The sequence below is a fragment of the Dermacentor silvarum genome, chromosome 1 (assembly GCF_013339745.2).
Source record: "Dermacentor silvarum isolate Dsil-2018 chromosome 1, BIME_Dsil_1.4, whole genome shotgun sequence".
Classification (NCBI taxonomy): domain Eukaryota; kingdom Metazoa; phylum Arthropoda; class Arachnida; order Ixodida; family Ixodidae; genus Dermacentor; species Dermacentor silvarum.
In genome coordinates, this window is record NC_051154.1 from 393,392,593 (window position 1) to 393,412,544 (window position 19,952).

Here is a 19,952-nt window from a genome sequence, read left to right on the forward strand (position 1 = left end):
ATCAGCTGGTTAATTGCGAACGCACCCCCCCCCCCCGGAAAATATTTATTTTGTAAATACGGCTGTGTGAATATTGCATGGTCAGCAACATAACATATTAAAGCATTTTCAGAGACCTCTCTACAAATGGGGCCATCTGTTGCAAATGGAGTACATGGAAGGCCCATCTTTCCATGCCACTGTGGAGCCACAACTCGCTGTTGTCTGAAAAATTGTTAAGTATGCATGCAAACATATGAATTTGGCACGGCTAGTGGATGGTACTGACATGAATATTGTACAATATGTGAGAGTGTATCTAGATAACCCAAATCAAAGCAGAGATTCTGCTGCAAACACAGCTACACATGTGTATGTTGCACTAAGAATCAATGGCTCTGTCACAAGTGTGAGACCCTAGCTAGATATCTTCCACAGCTTCAGATTTGCCTTAGCTCTGTAAAAAAACATACCCTCCTGTCAGAACACAACCCTTCAGAACATTTTAACAAAGGTGATTTTCATTAACGTGCACTAAGGTATGGAGAGATTTCCTGTGGTAGGTAGGTAGGTAGTAAACTTTACTGAGATCCTGAAGTAGTCACCCCCCGTTTTCATGGAGAGAGAACCGCGGGCCGCTCCCACGTTGGGACGGGAAGGCCAAGCCTCACCGCCGCATCGTGGGCCTTCTGGACTGCCTTCAGTTGATGGAACCAGTCAAGACTCTTGATGTGAATAAAATATGTTTTGCGAGATCAATTGATCCGTGTGGTGCTGTAAAGAGGGGCACTCTCAGAGCATTTAGTTAAAATCGCTGTATCCGCCGCAGTCGGGACACGAAGGGGAGACCTCTTCGAAATGACTATAGATTGAGAGGCTGGGATACTAGTGCGTTTGTAATAACCTAAGCGTAAGCGATTGAGGCTGTAATAGGTTTTGGTCGGGCAACGGAAATGCCCTGCGAGCAAGTTGATAATGCTTTGCGACATTGTTAACTGTGGAGAGTATGTTGCGAAAGTGGGGGGGTTCCGTCTCCACCACCATCGGACCAGACCCGTCGCGGGCCCCGCCTGGTGCACCGGCCCCGGATAGCCCGGCGAGGCAAGCGAGACCTCGCGCCCGAGCATAGGCCAATCCGTTGGCGTTGACAAGCCCCTACTTTCGACTCTACATGGGCTGGGAACCAGGTGATGGTGTGATGAACAAGTACTTTTCCTTCGAGTATCTTGGCGACTTCCTTACAGATGGCCCCAGATGCGAATGCTCTGGCTGCCGATCTCGAGTCTGTGTAGACTTCCGTTTTGCTTGGATCTAACAGCACTAATGCTAGGGCTAGCTGTTCTGCCTTACCGGGCGACGAGGTAATGATTGATGCGGCCGAAAGTACTCGGCCCTTGGTGTCAACGGAGGCGACCGCAAAGCAGGAGGTGTCGCAAGCGGAATGCTCGTATTGAGCGGCATGGACGAAAGATGCATCCGACGTGTGTGCGTGTGCATGTGTCAGGAGTGCAGAGGCCCTAGCTAACCTTCTGCCTGTATTGTGTTGTGGGTATACGTTCCTCGGCAGTGGAGAAACCTTAATCTACGATCTCGTGTGATTTGGCAGCTGCGTGTTGCGTTCCATTGCAAAAATAGGATTGATGTTCACGCCTTCAAGGATTTTTCACCCCACGATGGTGGACGAAAGTGTAGCAAGCAGCGCCGTCTGCTGCACTTCAATCACTTCCTCTAGGGTGTTGTGAATACCTAGGCTCATGAGGCTCTCAGTGTTAGTACGCATCGGGAGGCCAAATACCCTCTTTATACTCTTGCGATTGAGCGTGTTTAGTTTGGTTCTCTCGCGAACTTGCTATTTGTGCATAGGCGCAACGAAGTTTACATGACTCATTAGGAACACGTGGTAAATCCTGAGAAGGTTGTCTTCTTTGAGCCCTCCTCTATTGTTGCATACCCTGGAGATTAGTCTAATTACTCCCTCCGCGTGCGAGGTGATTTGTTGATTGTGCGACCATTGTGCCCGTTGGCCTCGATTATCATGCCTGTGGTAAAATACTGTATCTTTATTACTAACCTTAAATGCAAAAAAAATTTCATTGAGTTAAATGTATACCCCAATGCATGTACTCTTAGCACGATGACACAGAAGCGAACAATCAAATTTTCAGCACAACTAACCAAAAGCTTGCACCTGTACAATTCAAAGGGGAAATCCCATAATGGTAGACAAAAAAAACCAAGAGCATGTTCGATCCATATAGGAAACCCCAATACTCTTGTGCAATAACCAGCCAGCTGACAAAAATGGCCAATGTGGCTAAACAAAGCTATTGTTTTGAATGCGAGTGTTTACACATTGAGTTGTGGTGGCTCAGCAGCTATGCCGAGTATGTATGTTGATACCAAAGTCACAGGCTCAATATATAGCAACAGCGTCTGCATTTTAATGGAAGCAAAAATGCGAAAGTCCCCATGCACCAAGCTGTGGGTGCACGCTAAGAACCCCCAAATGGTTAAAATTACCCCAGCACTGCCTCGACAACCCCCCCAAGTGAGGAACCCCTACAGAAGGGTGACGAACTGAGCAGTTTTCAGGAAATTCTCGACCATTATAAGCTGCGGCGTTAGACTTACGCGAGAGCGGATACGAACCTTACTAAAAGTGAGGAAGTCATGTGGAGGAAGCTGCAAACGGGGGTATTTCTGAACCCACAACTGTGGAGCAAATGGCATCCCTCAGTGTATAACCCTTGCTGTAGGCATTGTGATGGTATAGCAGACTTAGTCCACATGGTTTGGACCTGTCCTAGCTTTGATGAGCCAGATAGATATAGAGAATCCTGAGAGTCCTTGCTGCTCAACCAAGAAGAAAATGATCAACGACAAGTCATCGGTCTTGCACTGACCGCCGCCGCGTCCCAAGGGATCCCGGCCGACGGTTAGGGAGGATGATTGCGGGTTCAGGCTGAAGCCTCTACCCCGTCATCTATTTGACGGGAGCAGATAAAGTCACTTCTCTCTCTCTCTCTCTCCAGTGCCTCCAACTGAAGGTTCCCTGATACCCCGTTGTGTAGTTTCAGGACGTCACCCACTTCATTTATTTGTAAGTGAAGTTTTGTCTCATGCGCCGATTCTTTTTTGTCAGAAGTGTACAAATGTTTTGTTTGGTGCAAGTCACAGTGAGATGCCTGTTTTTCACTGTGTATGAGCTCGCTTACTAAATCTATCTGTAAACAATACAGACAACAAGGAACATTAAAGGAAAAAGACAAATGTCAGTGCTGTTTACTTCCTTCAACAGATGTATCAACTTGCCCAACTAGCTATTTTACTGCATTTTACCAAATCTGTATGGAGGTCTGCAGATGCATTCAAGCTGCAATTCTGTACATAGCTTTTTACCTGTTTTTCTTTTCCATTCTTGTTATGAATGAATACAAATGTATTTGTCTACAGACGCACATTTCATTTTGATTCCAAAGAAAAACATACAGACTTCACCAGACTGTTTGGTTATGAATGCGACGACTTCACCAGACTATTTGGTTATGAATGCAACTAAAATACTTGTCAACATTAGGCAACATGTCACTTGGAAAATTCTCACATACCATAATGCCTAGCTATGCTGCCAGAATAGAAACATTAGGCCGATTCATTTACAAGTGTTACCAACTATGTACATCAGTGTAATATTGAAATGGACCCAAGAACTCCATGCAATTTTAAGAAAACAAAATGAAGGGTTAGCATTTTGGAGGGCCATTAAATACAGGCTTCACAGATGCAACAAATTAGGTTACCAGAAATAAAGGGTATGATAAACAGCTTTTGTGCAAATAGTACGACATCAAAATTGGAGGCTATAGAAGAAATAGAGGACACATTGAGCAAAACAAATATTATAGGCACAGTTAGTGTCATGCAAGTGCCACATGAAAGACGACAGTTGGCATGAGAGAAGCTAGGCAAATAATGCTTTATAAGTACCTCTGCCCTTTGGAGCACAAGAGGCAAAATAAACTTGACATTACAAAATGGGAGCAACAGGAGCGCAACTGCACACAAAGGATAACATGTTTTATAGTATCGAACATATGCTTCTGTCACTTACTTGGCATTCAGCCTGGCCTTTTCAACTTTTTATTAAGTGGCGTTGTACACAACATCAGTAAAATTGAGGAACGGCAGTTTGTACCTTCTTTCAAACAGCTTTTTTTGCATACCCGCCAAGTTTGAAGAAACTAAATCCGGGAGATCTTCCGACCGAAAGGAGGGGGGGGGGGTCAGTCGTTTACCCCCCCCCCCCACCACACACACACATCCCCCCCTAAATTTTCAAGTACTGGCAGGAGAACATCATTACAATTTCATTTACAGATATACAAATGACCACATGAACAACAAGCTCTCACTTTTGCAAGCATTTCGTTGTTGCTAATTTTGCCTTCAACAATTCTTTAAAATTAAATTCTCAGGCCTACGCAATGCCAGAGCGGCTGACGCCGAGGAGAACGATGGAGAGTCAAGTGTTGCTAGGCATTGCTCGCTAGCTTAATGAGATTAGGGTCATTAGGGCATCCAACAACCCTGTCAGCGTAAGGAGCGGCTCCACGGTTAACGAAATAGCGCATGTATAGGGTTTTCCCTACTTTCTTAATGATGTTTTGCGCGATGAACTTCCAACTGGATAGGATTGGGTTGGATTCCATTTGCAATGTGGCCTGACAAAGCGCTGGACGCGGATAGAAACGGGACACAACTTCAATTTCTGGGAGATTCTCCTGTCACCTGTACAACCAGAAGAAATGGTCCAAACCAGGGATTCTCCCCCGTAATCGGGGAGACTTGACAGGTATGCTTTTGTCTGGTGACGCCGAAACTGTGCTGGCTTCGTTGAGAATAAAAGCACAAGTGGCACGTGGTAAGCGACCTTCTCCAGCGATTAGAACAAATAGTGCACATAAGGCAATATGTAGGGCCCCTTACACCAGGAAGAAATTTTTGTATTGGTCTCCATACACAACTGTAAGTGTTTGGAGTATGAATTCCATCATGGCCATGCTCACCGCACAAGGAACGCCACCTCTGCTTAACATGCCAATTTGAGCCCTAAAGCTTTAATACATATGGTGAACACATGCTTTATTAAAGTGCAGTCTAAAGTTAGATTGGGTGAGTCTTTATTCCAGACATGCATGCATAAGTACAAGACAGCACAAGAGGAAAAATACCACCAAGTCACAGCTTGATGGTGCTCCCTTCCCCCATGTATACATCACCACAGCAGTACACACAAAACAGACACAGCACAGAACAAAGCTAGATAGAAGAAAAAAAAGTAGAATACATGGTGCAGCATACAATAAACCATACAATAAATACAATAGCATCTCATGGCACATTCAATACAAATTGTAGTCACTGCATGTGCCTATTCTGGTAAAATCGATCTACAGCACAATTTCTTTCATATGAAATGTTCACTGCATGAAAAATATATGCATGAGGGTGGATGCTTGGACTAGTTAGTACATCACTAAAAAAATTAACCAGAACAAAACACATGGGACAGAAAGAAAGACATCATCAATATGAGCGCTAATGTACAGTTAATATTAAAAGGAAGCCCTTCGCCTCCTTGGCATAATGTTGCGCATGAGCAATAAAAAATAATGGTCACCGCAATCTTTTCGAAGAAAGAACGCAAGACGAAAATGAAAACAAATAACCATGAACAACGTAACAAACATGGAGAGAACCATGAGTAAGGCAAGATAACTTTTTTTGCAAAGCGCTTGCCTTGGAAATACCCGCAAAAGCTAGTAGGCGACTCATACCAGCAAAGGCAACACAGATGGCATGCTAACAACTGCATTCAGCCTCTGCCTAATTATCTCTGCTGTCTCAAAGACTTACACTTGCCTTCCTTCTGTGGTGCCATGCAGTGAAAAATGCAGTTCAATTTAGCATGGCCGCTGCAGGCCTTTTGTTGTAAAGGCATAGTAGCCCTACCATAACGTTCGTTTGCCCAATTTGCTTGTGCTACTTTAACCTCTTTACTTTAAAGAGATGCGTGTAATAAACATAATAGATTGTTACAAATTGTTGGAGTGTACTCGGACCTCCTTCCACAAAAATTATGAAGGAAACAGTAAAACAACACTGCTTGATTTTAAATAGGGTTTTGAACACTGCCAGTAGCCATTCACTGAATTTTTCTCAACGTTACGGCAGATTTGAGTGTATCAGTATTAGATACAAATGTCCATTTTGTTTATTTAAGCAAAGTCACACGGTCCTTAACACAAGCATACAAACACTTTGCTACTCTGTAAATGTTTCATAGAAAATGTGATGCTGGGATTGTTGCAATGTCCCATGGCACGAAAGGGTTCTTTACACCACTGTTCGTGCTACATACCTCTTTACAAGTTTCCAGGCATCTAGACAGTCGTCAACTGCATTCAGACGCTTAATTTAGCCATCTAAAAATAAACAAAATACAGTCAACACAACATTCCAACAACTGCATATTAGTGTTCCGAGTTTTCAACATAACATATGTGGCTCACTTAAGTCAAACTTGCATTTTTCATGATATACACATACGAATACACAACCGAAACATCTGTCTGTCACGCTCTGACGAAGCATTTGAGAGCTATCCCACCATGCTGCACTATTCACACCATATATGATGCAACAAGATAGAATGATGAGCACAGCTGCGGAACAATGCACTTTAACAAACGAAGGTATAACTGACTGAAGTTCATGCCAAACTTCAGGTTCAGTACAGTGAGAAGAGATTAAGCTATAGCATAACATCCTAGTGGTGCAAATGAATTTTGGACAGTTGGATGTTAACGGAAAAAGATGCCGGACAATGCTGCTCCACACTCACTACTCTGATCTATTTGGGAATTGGAGACGCTAATTCTTGAATACTGCTACTAATTCTTAAAATTCTCTCCCAGGGGACACTCTGCACCATCATTCATGAACACCCGACGATCCACAATGTTAGTGCATGCAGGGTGTTAAGACAACTGTCTTTCTTGATTTGGACAGTAGACATCAAACTAGCATGAAACTAGATGAGTGTTTTGAAAGGAAGGCAAGAGTTATACTTGTCAGATCGAGAAGGTGAAGTAGCAACGCCGCAGCTGTGCCCATTAAATCGTGATCCTGGGTACAACTAGACGGCTGTCAACAAAGTCCAGCCAGCTCATATGTGAGCTTGTGAACTAGTCACATGGGATTTGCATTCGGCTCATAGATGCACTCAAGACAGTCATCCATAGATGGTGCAGCAGCAAAACCAGCATGAGAACAGTCGACTGTGGAGACACTCCGACTCCCAAATTTCATAATTTTGTATGCCTTCCCAGCTAAAGATTGAAGTGTCAAGATTCAAGCTGCTTAAGAAACGGCTCTCGAAAATGCTGGTGTCCACTGACACAGTCGTTGCCACGATGGTGCAGCATGCGCGGAGGCAGCTAAGTTGGAAAACACCCATCATCGAAAATGCCTTCAAAGCTTTGTGTCATCGTTGTATAGTGCATTTTGCCACAAAAGTGGCTTTAATTTTTCCATTTACACCACTCAGCAGCCTCACTAGGAAGTGGGGGCACGTTTCTTCTCAGCAACCGAGTTTAGCTATTAGACATCATAAACCCTACTGTGCATCTGTATGTGTATTGTAGTGTATTTGTGCACATCCGTACACAAATACACTACTGTAGATTTACAGAGCTCATGGTTCAATGAAAACTGTTTAAGCATGTTTGGTGCAACATGCATATTGGCAGAAAAGTGTCATTCTGTGTGAAAAGCAAATCACTGTGCAGTGACGTTTGCACAACATTCATTTAGTGCCTGTGATGACAGGCTTTTGTGGTTATGTTGATCAATACAGAGCCTTAGACCAGAAACAGATGAAGCCAGTTTCCACAGACAAACGTGAAATTCTTAAAGAAAACAAAAAATAAAGGAAGAAAGCGAAACCTGGCAATCCCTGATTACAAACTATGAAGGAAGCGAGGCACTGCGCATAGATATAGCGTTAAAATAAAAGAATCACCAGTTGTCCTGATGCTTGAACAGTGGCTGGTAAAATAGTCACATGGATGAGGACACAAGCCGGCCCAGATGTTGTGCCACACCGCGTGCCTTCATCGAGGTGGCAAGCGCTCCCCCCTGTGCATTCTTCTGAGCACCGTGACTAGTCCCGCGACGAAACAAGAATGCAACTGCGGTTGACAACATGCTGCGCCGGGGCCTTCTCCGCGAAGAATCAAGAATGCAATGTGGGTGCCTTCAAGCAGCACCAGGCCTTCTCTGCGACGAAAGAAAGCAATGCAGGTGATGTCCGCACCCGCCTCTCCTAATCCCTCTCGAGGAGGAGCCGAAAAAGGGACTTAAGGCAGAACTGGCCGATTGTGAGAGAGAGTCGTAACCAGCCGCCACAATCGATCTGGTGCGCTCTTACCCTGATACTTGTATGCTATTACCTTCTATATCTGTCCATACTGTATAAAGCTTTTCATCTCTGTCTGCTACAAGAGTTCATCTCTCGTCCTCAACCCCGAGTCACAATAGCAGGACATCGGAGTCCGAGACTTTCAGTCACTACAGGCAGGCTGCCTCCATATGAAAGCAGGAAGCATCGCTTGGCCATGCAGGTAGGTAGCAATACTGTTGCTCCCAAGCTACACCCACACTGGTCTCGTGGCTCGTGGCCATCACTGGCAGCCTCTCACCAACCTTTGCAGCGACCTCCGGCAATCATGGAGCGATTCAGGAACACGACCAGCAGCCAGAACACTACGAACCCCCGGTTTCTCCATGCACCCAATCACTCCAAAACCTCTGGGATCGTCCTGGTGCTGCCGAGGGTTCTTGCGTTCGGGTCCCGAATCCGATGACATGGTCCTTGACAGCTGTGGTCCTTGCTCCCGGTTCTCCGAGCAGTAGCTCCTCTCCGCGTTCCAACCCATTCTCTTCCTTTCTAGTCTTCCTCCGCCCCATTAAGTGCCACTCATTCATTGGTTGTCGCACTTTCTCGATCTTCAAATCACCCATGCTACTGCCTGCCAGCATCGTCGTCTTCTGTCCAACACACGAGTCTTGTTTAGCGGTGCTGCTGTCGTGCTGATTTCACCATGCCTTGTGCAACTTATGACACCACTGTAATCTCATGCTCTCACTTTTCACATTGCCATCACAATTAAAAACGCGTATAATGTAAACACTGTGCTTTTCCTGCACTGATGACAACTAAGCATTTGCACTGTAATTAAACCAGCACAGTTGTGCAATTCAACCAACACCCCGATTTATCGCATGCAGCGTCGTGGATATTTCAGCTTACAATTCACCAAATGCAACCGTGAAGAAACATGAACAAACACGTGACAGTAGCCAAGCTCGTCTTGATTGCTTTATGAAAAGCAATAGGTGCTCACTTATTAACTTGTAACATCATAGCTGCCTTCATGTATTTGAGAGCGACATTTCATCTGGGCTTCGGAATCGCTGTTGTGCCACAGCACCTATCTGTTCGACACCAGTACACTGCTTTGAAGAGCTTCTCACTATTTCCTAGTGCTTTTTGTCGAAGTGGTCCTCAAGCCGAGTTATCCCTTCGAAACCACTAGCGCAGGCCAACATGACTGCTACAGTTCGGAGGCAACCAGGCAATTAGCATGTGAGCGGCGCAACTGGCAATGCATTAGTCAGGTGTGTGTGCTCACCACGGCATGCTGTTCAAAAGCAACTAAAGCTTCAAATCTTATTTCATCGTTTCTTCACTTGATGGTGCTGGCTGAATGCTTCGTCACGGAAGCATGTTATTTCAGACGATGCAAACACTCAAGCATACAAGCTTCAAAACAGCCGGTCATCTGGTCGAGGGGCTGGGATATGCCACGTGTCCTCCCCAGGTGGCACGTGATACGGCTCATTTAGGCATGCGACCTATACAGCGCTGGTTCCCTATTGGCTACACATACTTAGTGCACAAAACAAGTCGCGATTTGCTAAGTTTATTGTGCTCACTGTGGACCTTTATTGAGCCTAAAGGGAAGATTAGAGTGCCTGTTTTAGGTGCCTAATAGCCACATTTATTACTGCTTAAAAATCCACCCTATAATTATTACTGTACAACTCACGAGATTTTAACCTAGTGCAGGTAAGCTGTATCTGCAGTCTCAAACTACGAGGTGTGTTCAAAAAAAAACCGAACTTTTGCTATAACACCTTTACTGCTTATGGTACAACACTTTAAGTGCTGTCCCCTTCAAAGTAGTCCCCCCTACTTGCAATGCACTCTTCCCATCTTTTCTTCTATGGAAAGCCTCCTGCAGCGCACTTTCTCGAATGGCGCACAGGTCTCTTCTTGCATTGCCCTCGATCTCCTGTACAGTTTGTTCACGACGTAATTTCTAGGTGGTCTTCAGCTTGGGGCATAGAAAAAAGTCTTGTGGGGCTAGGTCCGGAGAATATGGTGGGTGGGGCACAATAGGCAGTGTGGTGCTTCACTAAGTAGCTGCGGACAAGGAGCGACGCGTGAGCCTGGGAATTCTCATGACGCAACATCCAAGTCCGATTTTCCCACAATTCAGGCCTCTTACTGTGCACAGAATCTTACAAACGTGCTAGGATTCCCTGGTAAACTTCTTTGTTTACCGTCTGACCACGTGGCACAAATTCCTGATGAACAATGACTTTGCAGTCAAAAAACACAACCAACCCCACCTTCATTTCTGACCGACTCAACCTGTGCTTTTTTTGGACGAGAACCTTTGGCCACCCACTGCGATGACTGCACTTTCGTTTCAACATCATAGCCATAAACCCATGTCTCATCATCATGTCTGTTATGATGTTCTTAAGAAAGTTTTCATCATCATTGGCAGCAGCGAGCAGTTCCTGGCTGATTCCAACACGGGTCTGCTTCTGTTCGTCACTCAACAAACACGGCACGAATTTTGCACTGACACGACACATCCCAAGTTTGTCACTCAAAATTTCATGACATGATCCTACACTGATACCCACTTTGTCAGCGACTTCTCGAACAGTCAAACCACGATTTCCACGAATCACAGTTCGAACTCTCTAGACGTGGTCATCATCTGTGGATGTGGAAGGTCGTCCAGGCTTGGGATTGTCACCGACCGACATTCTTCCATCTTCAAAATGCTTGAACCAATCATAGCACTGCGTGCAACTCATACAGTCCTCCCCGTATGCTTGGGGAGGACTGTATGTCTCTGTGAAAGTTTTCCCAAGTTTGAAGCAGAACTTCACACACACACACACACACACACACACACTGTTCTTCCAATTCCTTCATTGTTACTCTGGCACCAATCCGAAGAACAGCTTGTTCATGTGCTCACTTCAGCAGCTGTAGCTCGCCAACTAACGGCCAGAGCGAAACGCGGCAAATGGCAGTTGGTTGTCTAAACCTGCCGCTACATGCGCTCAGTAGCCGCTGCATGCTCCCTCTGCCGGTTGGTGCGCTATTTCAGAAGTTCAGTTTCTTTTTGAACACACCTCGTATAAAGTAAACCTTTCAATTTAAATTAGTTTGTTTCAAGCTTATTAGGTAACTCACACAAATATGATATCTTACAAACATTTAGAAAAACACACTGTGAGGTTACATCTTCAACACAATACAAGAAGTGGTTCTCAGATGGAGGCGGGTGATGGCACTGCAAAATGTGTGGCACATCAAATGCACTGCATGTAGTAAGCAGCTGCTGGCAATGAAGGTACATAGTGCCAGAAGCGACATAAATAGCCAAGATGTAACAGTACATGCCATCGGACATTTTTACATAGCAAGAACATGTTTTTGTTGGCACAGAATACTCAGAGCTGTGAATGACAATCGTTCCAACCTGGCACCTGAAATGCTTGCACAGTCTGGGGAGGCAACCAAATTGTGATATGAAAAGCCTTTTCACATTTTCTGGAACGTCAGAAATTGGTTGCGCTTGTCCCAAAGCACATGTCTGAGAGCATCTTTTATATGTATGCTCTTGCTCTTTTTTTGCGAACAATAAACAAGATGAAAGTTCCATTTGTGCGGACACATTTCGGTATGCCTGATGCATGATGCACCGCTCAGAAATCTGGACAGGCATATGCTTAGCAGCTGTTACAAGTTGGAGTGCCTTACCAATACCATCTTCAAAAGGAAATGTTGATGTACCCCACAAAGGGCCAAACATCCGCACTGCCTTTGAAAGATGCAACAACTGATGCATGTTAAAAGTCATGGCACTTTCTCCATACAGTTTTGCAGTCTGCTGGACAAATGACAAGAGCAAGTTTTCAGCAGCACTGATTTCAGCTTCTACGACAATGTCCTTCAACAAAAAGAAGACTGCCTTTGCAAGAAGTGCAAAATGTGTCACGTAGGTTCGTGGCAGTAGGTCAGACACACAGGGAAGACAATAAAACAAAAGCCAAGAGCGCCATTCAGTAGCCTTCCAATATGCCCGATCTGATAAAGGTCGTCCTGACCTTGAGAAAATTATGGGCGGCCTTATTGCACGCAACCTTGAATTCACAACCTTCAAGTATCTGCCTATGTACCAAGAAGAACCAGTGCATGATAGCCACATTTCAGTGATCTGCTTTGTAACACCTTCCAACACACAATGCATATAGTCAGGAGGTAGTCCCCAAACAAGATCAAGACCTTGCAACTTGACAAGAGTCGATGGTCCCTTGATTCCAAGGACAGGTTCCTTAAGACGAGCTGCTTGAACCATTGCTTTGAGCACACCACTGTGAGTCCTGTCTGGGGCATTCTGGCTCTTGAATAGATACTTCATTGTACCTGCAGGCAAAGCATATCAATTGTATTGAGCATCGGAATGATACTTAAAATTAGGATGTTGAGCTAGGCAGTGCAGTGGAAATAAGAAATATAGTAAAACACTTATTGTAGCTAAACATTTCAGAGATAGACCATACAGAGAATTGTCAGCCCATCTCTTGGTGGCACAAGTGAACCAGAAAAGGGACACCATATTTGCAATGCACACAGTGGCCAGTGGGAAAAATGCTGTAAGGATTATCCGCACTGGCTCCGCTTGTGCGGGTGCATTTGTGATGTGCTGACAGCATTCATTCATGTCATGAAAATAGAATCTTTTAAAATTATTGGTGCCTTAGTGCACCGATCGAGCTACATAGGATGATATAGTTCTTCATTCCTATCCGACGGACGCGTGTCTAAAGAGTAGTGGGTGACTCGAATCGGAAAGCATGCGACTGTACCAGTGATGGTTTGTATCGCACACTTTGTTGCGGCCAAATACTTCTTCTGGAGGGGCATCGTTAAGCAAAACGCTAACTGTCGACATCACTCACGAAAGCTTATGCATTAAGCTTTTACAATGTCGCTGTAGCTTGTGTGAACAAGGTGGCACGATAAGACACGCTAAAGAGTCTACGCCTATGCCCTAGTGACATGATAAGGCTGTCAGGACGCCACTGCAACAGTTCATTACGTGTAGACCCCTTAGGCAGCTGTGTCTGGTTTTCGAGTACCAGTGGCTAATGAATGGCATGTTAATTTTGAGAGGCGGTCGATAGCTTTACCAGGCCATATGCAACGCTGCGTACGTTTGCAGAACTGTGTTTTGAAGTGTTCTTCCGGCCTCAATTTTTAGCGCGGTTTTACGACAGGTTTCTTATGCTCCGATTCATTGCACTTGAAGGGCTATCCAGTACCAGTCCATGTAAGAGCAAGAGAAGCAACTAATCTAACTTTCTTGATCCAGCGCCACAATGGCCACATTTCGATGGAGGGGGCGAAATGCAAAAATGCCCATGTACTGAGCAACAAGCAACAAGCACAAGCTTGCCATGCCGGACATGCAAGATAGTCATTTATATTTAGAAGGGCCGTGAATTGTTATATTCAAACATGTCATTTATGCATTTACGCGGGGGCGCGTGAGGTTTGGCAAGGCAAGCGAACATACAACAGAAAGCTAATGCATATTGATACAACTGCCTTTGTCAAAAATAAACTCGAATTTCTATGAGGTTTGCCTTGACCGTGCAATGTCTGTACAAACAGCCCTTGAAAAGTAAAAGCTTCAGCATTGCATGCCTTGAGGGACGCTGCGACAAATGACATGGCCAGCATTCATAAATTCCTTGTCTGCTATTAGGCACGGGCGCCTTCCTTTTTTGTTTTGCAGGTTTGAAGGTAATCCATCATGTCTGCTAAAGACACCTTCTTGCAAAAAAGGTAGCGTTATCGCTACCTTTTTCAGCAGCCGATGAGAATAAGCTTGGCGTGCTACGACAGGGATGAGCAGTTGGCCATCCTGACAATCTGTGTGCCAGCCATCATGGATCACCTCGCGCGCCCTCTATAGTCCGTGTGCATTGCGACTGTGCCCATCATGAAACGAACATGCCTAGGCCAGGATGTGCAATTCTCATGAGTCGTTTAAAATAGGCTTAACATTTCCTGCAGTCATCTTTCACATCGACTAAAAAGCTAGCGAAATAGATGCATCAAGTACTAGAAATGAAGGATGTATGTTTCTTTGCACATATACATCATACAACAAAAGCAAATGGCTTAGTAGCATGTTATAACAACCTAAGTTGCTCATTTTCTACGAGTATAAATTACTGTTAAAGTAAAATATTACCTTACCACTTTGTTATGCATTTTTAGGCAAGAAAGCGAACGCTTCAATTTTCACATTCTTAGATGGGATGAGTTTTGTTGAAACAGCTTCCAGTTTCCAGTAAATAGGCATTTCTGTACAAGGTTTTCCCGATAGGTGTAAAATAATTGGTGTGCGCACCACCTAAAGTTATTGAACACAATATGGCATTATAAAGTAGTAAAAAAGTACACAGTACTCACCAACCAAACAAAAGTAGCAAGACACAGTGATGCCTTTGTTAATAATTGACAGTTTGCAAAAATCTGAAAGTTGGCTTTCATGCAAGGATATTTTTCAACCGAAAACTCTCATTCATGGACTGCTTTTCTCACTCTAAGTGCTTTCGCCCCTGCACATTCCAGCAAGCGTACGAGCATCACAAAGGCTTTCCATAAAATTTCTGCAGGAATGTCCCCCCTCGTTGCAAGCTGTACAGGGGTGTACAGAGAGAAAGGGTGAAACGAAATAAAGGAAAGGCAGGGACGCGTGTTGAATGGAAAGAATAGTTCCTTCTGCTACCCTGTGGTCGAGGTTATTTGGTTGGGAAATATAGTTGCTCGCACATGTGCACTAACATTTTTGCCAAGTGTCAATTACATACACCTTGCTGTGTATGTTTATTCAGGAAAGTAAATTTTAGAATACATTTCTGGTATTCCTTGAACATGAAGGGCGCACACAAAAAACAGGTACCAGGAACACGAGTCACTAAAGGCTTTTTTTGTTTTTTCAGCCCGTGTTTTAGTGTGTGTGCCTCGCATACAAAGAAGACCAAAATCCATAACCCACATCGCTTGTCTCATAGACATGGAAAATAGCTGTTCCAATTATTAGCAAAATACTGTTCAAATGAGCTCACTTACCATCTACAGTTACACCTTGCTCCAAGCACCAGCTGCACCCAAAATATCCGTTAAACTGCTTCCTATTCAGGACAACTGCTCTTGCTGGGGAGTCCACACAACACACAAGAGCATGCACTGCTGACTGTATGATGTTTCCTGAATTTGACCACACCAACTTTCCCATGCCACTGATCTCTTCAACAAAGCTCTTCATGTAGAGGTGCATAGGCGGGTGAACGTTTGAAAATCACACACCTGAGATCAGTACATTGTGCCAACGAGTTAAAACTGGAAGTTCGTTGATCAGTACTTAAATTGGCCATATACTGTTTTTACTTGAATTGAAAACAGGTGCTCCATCAGTGTTAAAGGTCAAAGTGATGTCACTCCACGTCATGTTCATCTGTTTCCTAACACTTCGGTAAAGAAGGCCATCTGTGATGTCAGAGTAAACACCTGGCACATGAGGACCTGATGAAATCTTCTGCAGGTTAGAAACCAGGGTACTGCCAACCTGTTTCAATAGCCCCAAAAGCTGCTGCTTAATGTTAAACATTAGAAAAAAACTTCCATTGCTCATTAAATGTTGCAGCTTTTTCTCGTTGCCACAGGAAACACAAGTGATGGTGTCTTTGCCTCTGGCATCATTGTATTTTCCAAGGTAATCATGACAGGTCTGGCAGTACAGATGCATCCTCAGTGCATCTTTTTTGTTCTTCCATAGCTTCCTCACTGCATATGTAGAGCTTGGTACAACTTTCTCACCAAACAAGGCATTTATTAGTATTAGCAGTCCTTGTACTTGCGCCCATGTAAGGCCTGAAGTTACAACATATGCTAGCACAAGCAGAAGAGCCTGTGCTTTTGTTGTTGCCTGGTGTGGTAGGTGCTCCTCCGAGAGCTTTGAAAAGTATGTGTCAAATTCATCATCTTCTAGGGATAGATGCTCATTTTCTTCAGCACCGTTCTCTGGTTCAGTGTCTTCATCAACACTGCAGACTTCATCGACTTCCGAACTATCATCACTTAACTCAAATGAAGAATTAAGTTCATCATAACTGGAGTTCACTGGGTCTTCATAAGCATTGTCTATTTCACTTGCAGCTTCGTTACTGTCTTGTTCTTCATCATTGACATATGCACTTGTGCTTGCACCAGCATTGACTTCTGAAGCAAGGCTGAAATCAATCTGCCCAGAATTTGCGGCTTCATCTTCACCACTGTCATCTATGGATTGGTTGTTGAGGTTTGTAGGACTTATCTGAAAGACCAAGCAGAACAACAACTTTCATCGTCTACAGATACCACTAACATGATTGTCACCTTCACAAGAAACCTACAGAGGACATAAGAAAGTAGCACTATTAGTGATATTACCATTGAGGGTAAAGGCTAACCAGCACAATCAGAAGAGCCTATTGCAAACAAAAACTGTGTTGTCCTAAATATATATTTTAATGAATGAGCTTAAGGGAACTCTACCTAAACCTGAGTATGGGGCATCAGCACCCAAAGAAATCGGTGTGCGTGCTTTCAGATGCAAGACAATACTCGACATCAAGTTGTTGCTATCTGGACTTTATGTACGACTTGGTCGGTCCCCTTCTTGGGGGTGTACATTCAAAAATTAAGGGGCAGGTTAGGACATCCGGATAATGTGTGCTTCATGTGCAATATCTATATTTTTCTGTGTCCGCACACACGATGCAGAATGAGCGAGTTTGGGTTCATGGGCAGGTTACACACTGTTCTAGACCAAGTCCTATTGCAACATGTCAATTTCAGAATGGAGCAGAAAAGTGCAAAGCTACCTCAGTTAAAGAATGTTGCGGCTCATGAACAGCAACGGTTGCAAACATTTTACCTTGATTTAACAACTGTCTCTCAGGTGACAAACAGGACCCTGGAAAAGTGTGATCCCAAGAAATTCTACTAATCTGCCATCTGCTACCTCTGGCTGTGCCCTCTTTGCAATGCACCTTCCCCTGTATTTAGAAGCAGTGGGGGCTCATGGCAGTTGGTCAACTTAGGTATGACACATTGTATCAGGATCACAATAATTAACTGGTGTGACACACTCATTATATCATTCATTTTATGCTTAGATTTTACTTTGCGAGTTGTTGAACAGCTGATGACAGACCGGACAGGTTTTGCAAGCCTTCATTCATCACTCGAATTAAAATTCCATTATTTGACTTTGACGTCTTCAGACCCACTGCTACTTGTAGCATTAAAACAATAACTTTTGGACACTTAAGAGAATTTCAATGCTGATGTTCACATGAGGGCCCAGCTACCAGAGTGCCTGCCATCTTTGTGCTCACAAGCTGCACACCCACAAAGTGACCTTCACATGGCTGTACAGTATCAGAGAGAAAGCTGCATTTTGTATTTTTGAATTTTATAAATATATTTGGTGTACCTATTTGCAAGTTCCGTCGCCAATAAGGGGCATGCGGGACGACTCAATACAGCGCCCGCAGAGAGTATAGGAACCCCTGAGAACATGTGCGTCCTTCATGACAGCTCATATCTGGCTTAGTGCTTGAAGTTGGCTCTACCTATTTCACAATCACTGTCTTTAAGTGACATCATGCACCACATACACGCATCGTAAACGCAGATACGGTGCCTCATTGAAGGGGAAGAGGTCATGAACCCCAAGCACATTATATGTTGCGGCGTGATGGCCTGCAGCGCGTCTCGCTTTGCAAAGGGCTTTGTCTGCAGCCGTCACATGTCTGCCAGACGTCACACGAGATGGAATTTATTTATGACCAGGAAGGTTCTATCAAGGTTCTATCAAGGTTCAAGCTTGTCCTTCGTGCTAATCACAGCGGCCCGCAACGCCTGTCTTTCGCACACTGCCGTTTCACGACAAAGAGTCATTTTACTGCTCTGTGATGTTCTCGAGCTCCTTTTGCATAATGAGTTATGAGCAGATATTTATATTCGATAATTGAAGGAAGTATATCACTAAGGTTATCACAAGTGTGAATTCGTTGGTGCAGATGCAGTATTGTTCAAGTGGCGAAGAGTCACGACATAAGCTTGTTGCACGTGAGAATGCCTTGCAGATGCACATTTATTACGTTCTTGGGCTGCCTGCGTCCTCGAAAAGTTCTTTGTGTCATGAGGCCGTACAGGAAGGCACAGATGTCAACGTCCGTCGTCTTCTAACGTATCTAGAGCTGTGACAAAGTGCTACAAACATGCCAGTTTTTATCTTAAATGTTAGTATGTTCTCGCTGTGCTGGCCACCAGTGCACAGCTCGAGCTTGGCCGCATGGTGGAGTAAGGGGTGCAGTGAGAAAGAAAACATGCGTTTATGGCCAAACAAGACACCGCGTCAACCTCACACTACGAGTTGATACAGGGAACACCTGAGAAAATACTTCTGACGCTCGCCCACGTACATTTACTCGGGATCAAAGCCACGCCGTTGTTCGTGTTGCTGCAATACACTGTCACAGGCTCTAGCTAGTTTCACCGCCTATAGAAAGGATAGAAATTATCACGGTGGAGGTGTGTTCATTTTAGTAGATAGGAGTCTTTCGTCAAGCACGGTCAACGTTGACGTAGGCGCTCATGAGGCAGTGTTCTGCAGGCTGATACTACCTAATAACAAAGTGTTGCTTGTGGGCAGTTTTTACCGGCCACCGGGCTCCTCCGTGAGCGCATTGTTACAGCTTACGAAAGTACTTGAAACGCTGCAGACAGACACGTTAGTAATCGGTGGTGACTTTAACTTGCCTTCCCTAGACTGGCTATGCGTCCAAGCAACATGTCGTGGTATGCTGGGTGCCGGGGCACCGAGAGATTGAAGGAAACGTATTGGCTGACCAGCTAGCCACATCCGTCCACGCGAACGTTGTCAACTCTTCCACGAATGTCCCTGTAATGGACCTCAAGCCCGCCCTAAAGAAAAAGCTCAGGGCTTACTGGCAGCGGTTGTGGGATAGAGAAGCAGAAAATAAACTACACGTTATCAAACCGTATCTTGGAAACTGGCCGCCAGTATCCAAGAACCGCCGCACAGAAGTAACACTTTGCAGACTTAGGATAGGACACACATACAGTACACACGCTTACCTCTTGTCCGGTGGTGATCCACCCACGTGTGATGTGGTGAGCCACTTACCGTGCTTCACGTCCTCCTGCAATGCACTGAATTAAACGCTAATAGGAAAAAGCACTTTCCATTACCACAACGACAGCAAATTCCACTTCACCCTCAAATGATCTTAGGTATAGAACCTCTCTTTAATTACCAATCCTTGTTCGAATTTTTAAAAGATGTACACGGGTTTCATGTTATAGCCCCAGGAAATCCGTAGCACGGCCTCCTAACAGAGGTTTCTGCTGCGGTAGCTGCATTAAAGAAAGCACCTGCATCCGAGCCTTTGGG

General features: G+C 44.5%; 2 protein-coding genes across 3 annotated transcripts in view; both read right to left on the bottom strand.

Moving 5' to 3' along the window:
* Positions 1–19,952, bottom strand: part of LOC125942482 (uncharacterized) — a 354,793-nt gene that overhangs the window by 68,998 nt on the left and 265,843 nt on the right. The gene's annotated exons all lie outside the window — the stretch shown is intronic.
* Positions 10,831–12,776, bottom strand: LOC125942481 (uncharacterized). Its single transcript, XM_049660672.1, has one exon. The coding sequence runs from the start codon at positions 12,768–12,770 to the stop codon at positions 11,571–11,573; it is 1,200 nt and encodes a 399-aa protein (XP_049516629.1). The 5' UTR covers positions 12,771–12,776; the 3' UTR covers positions 10,831–11,570.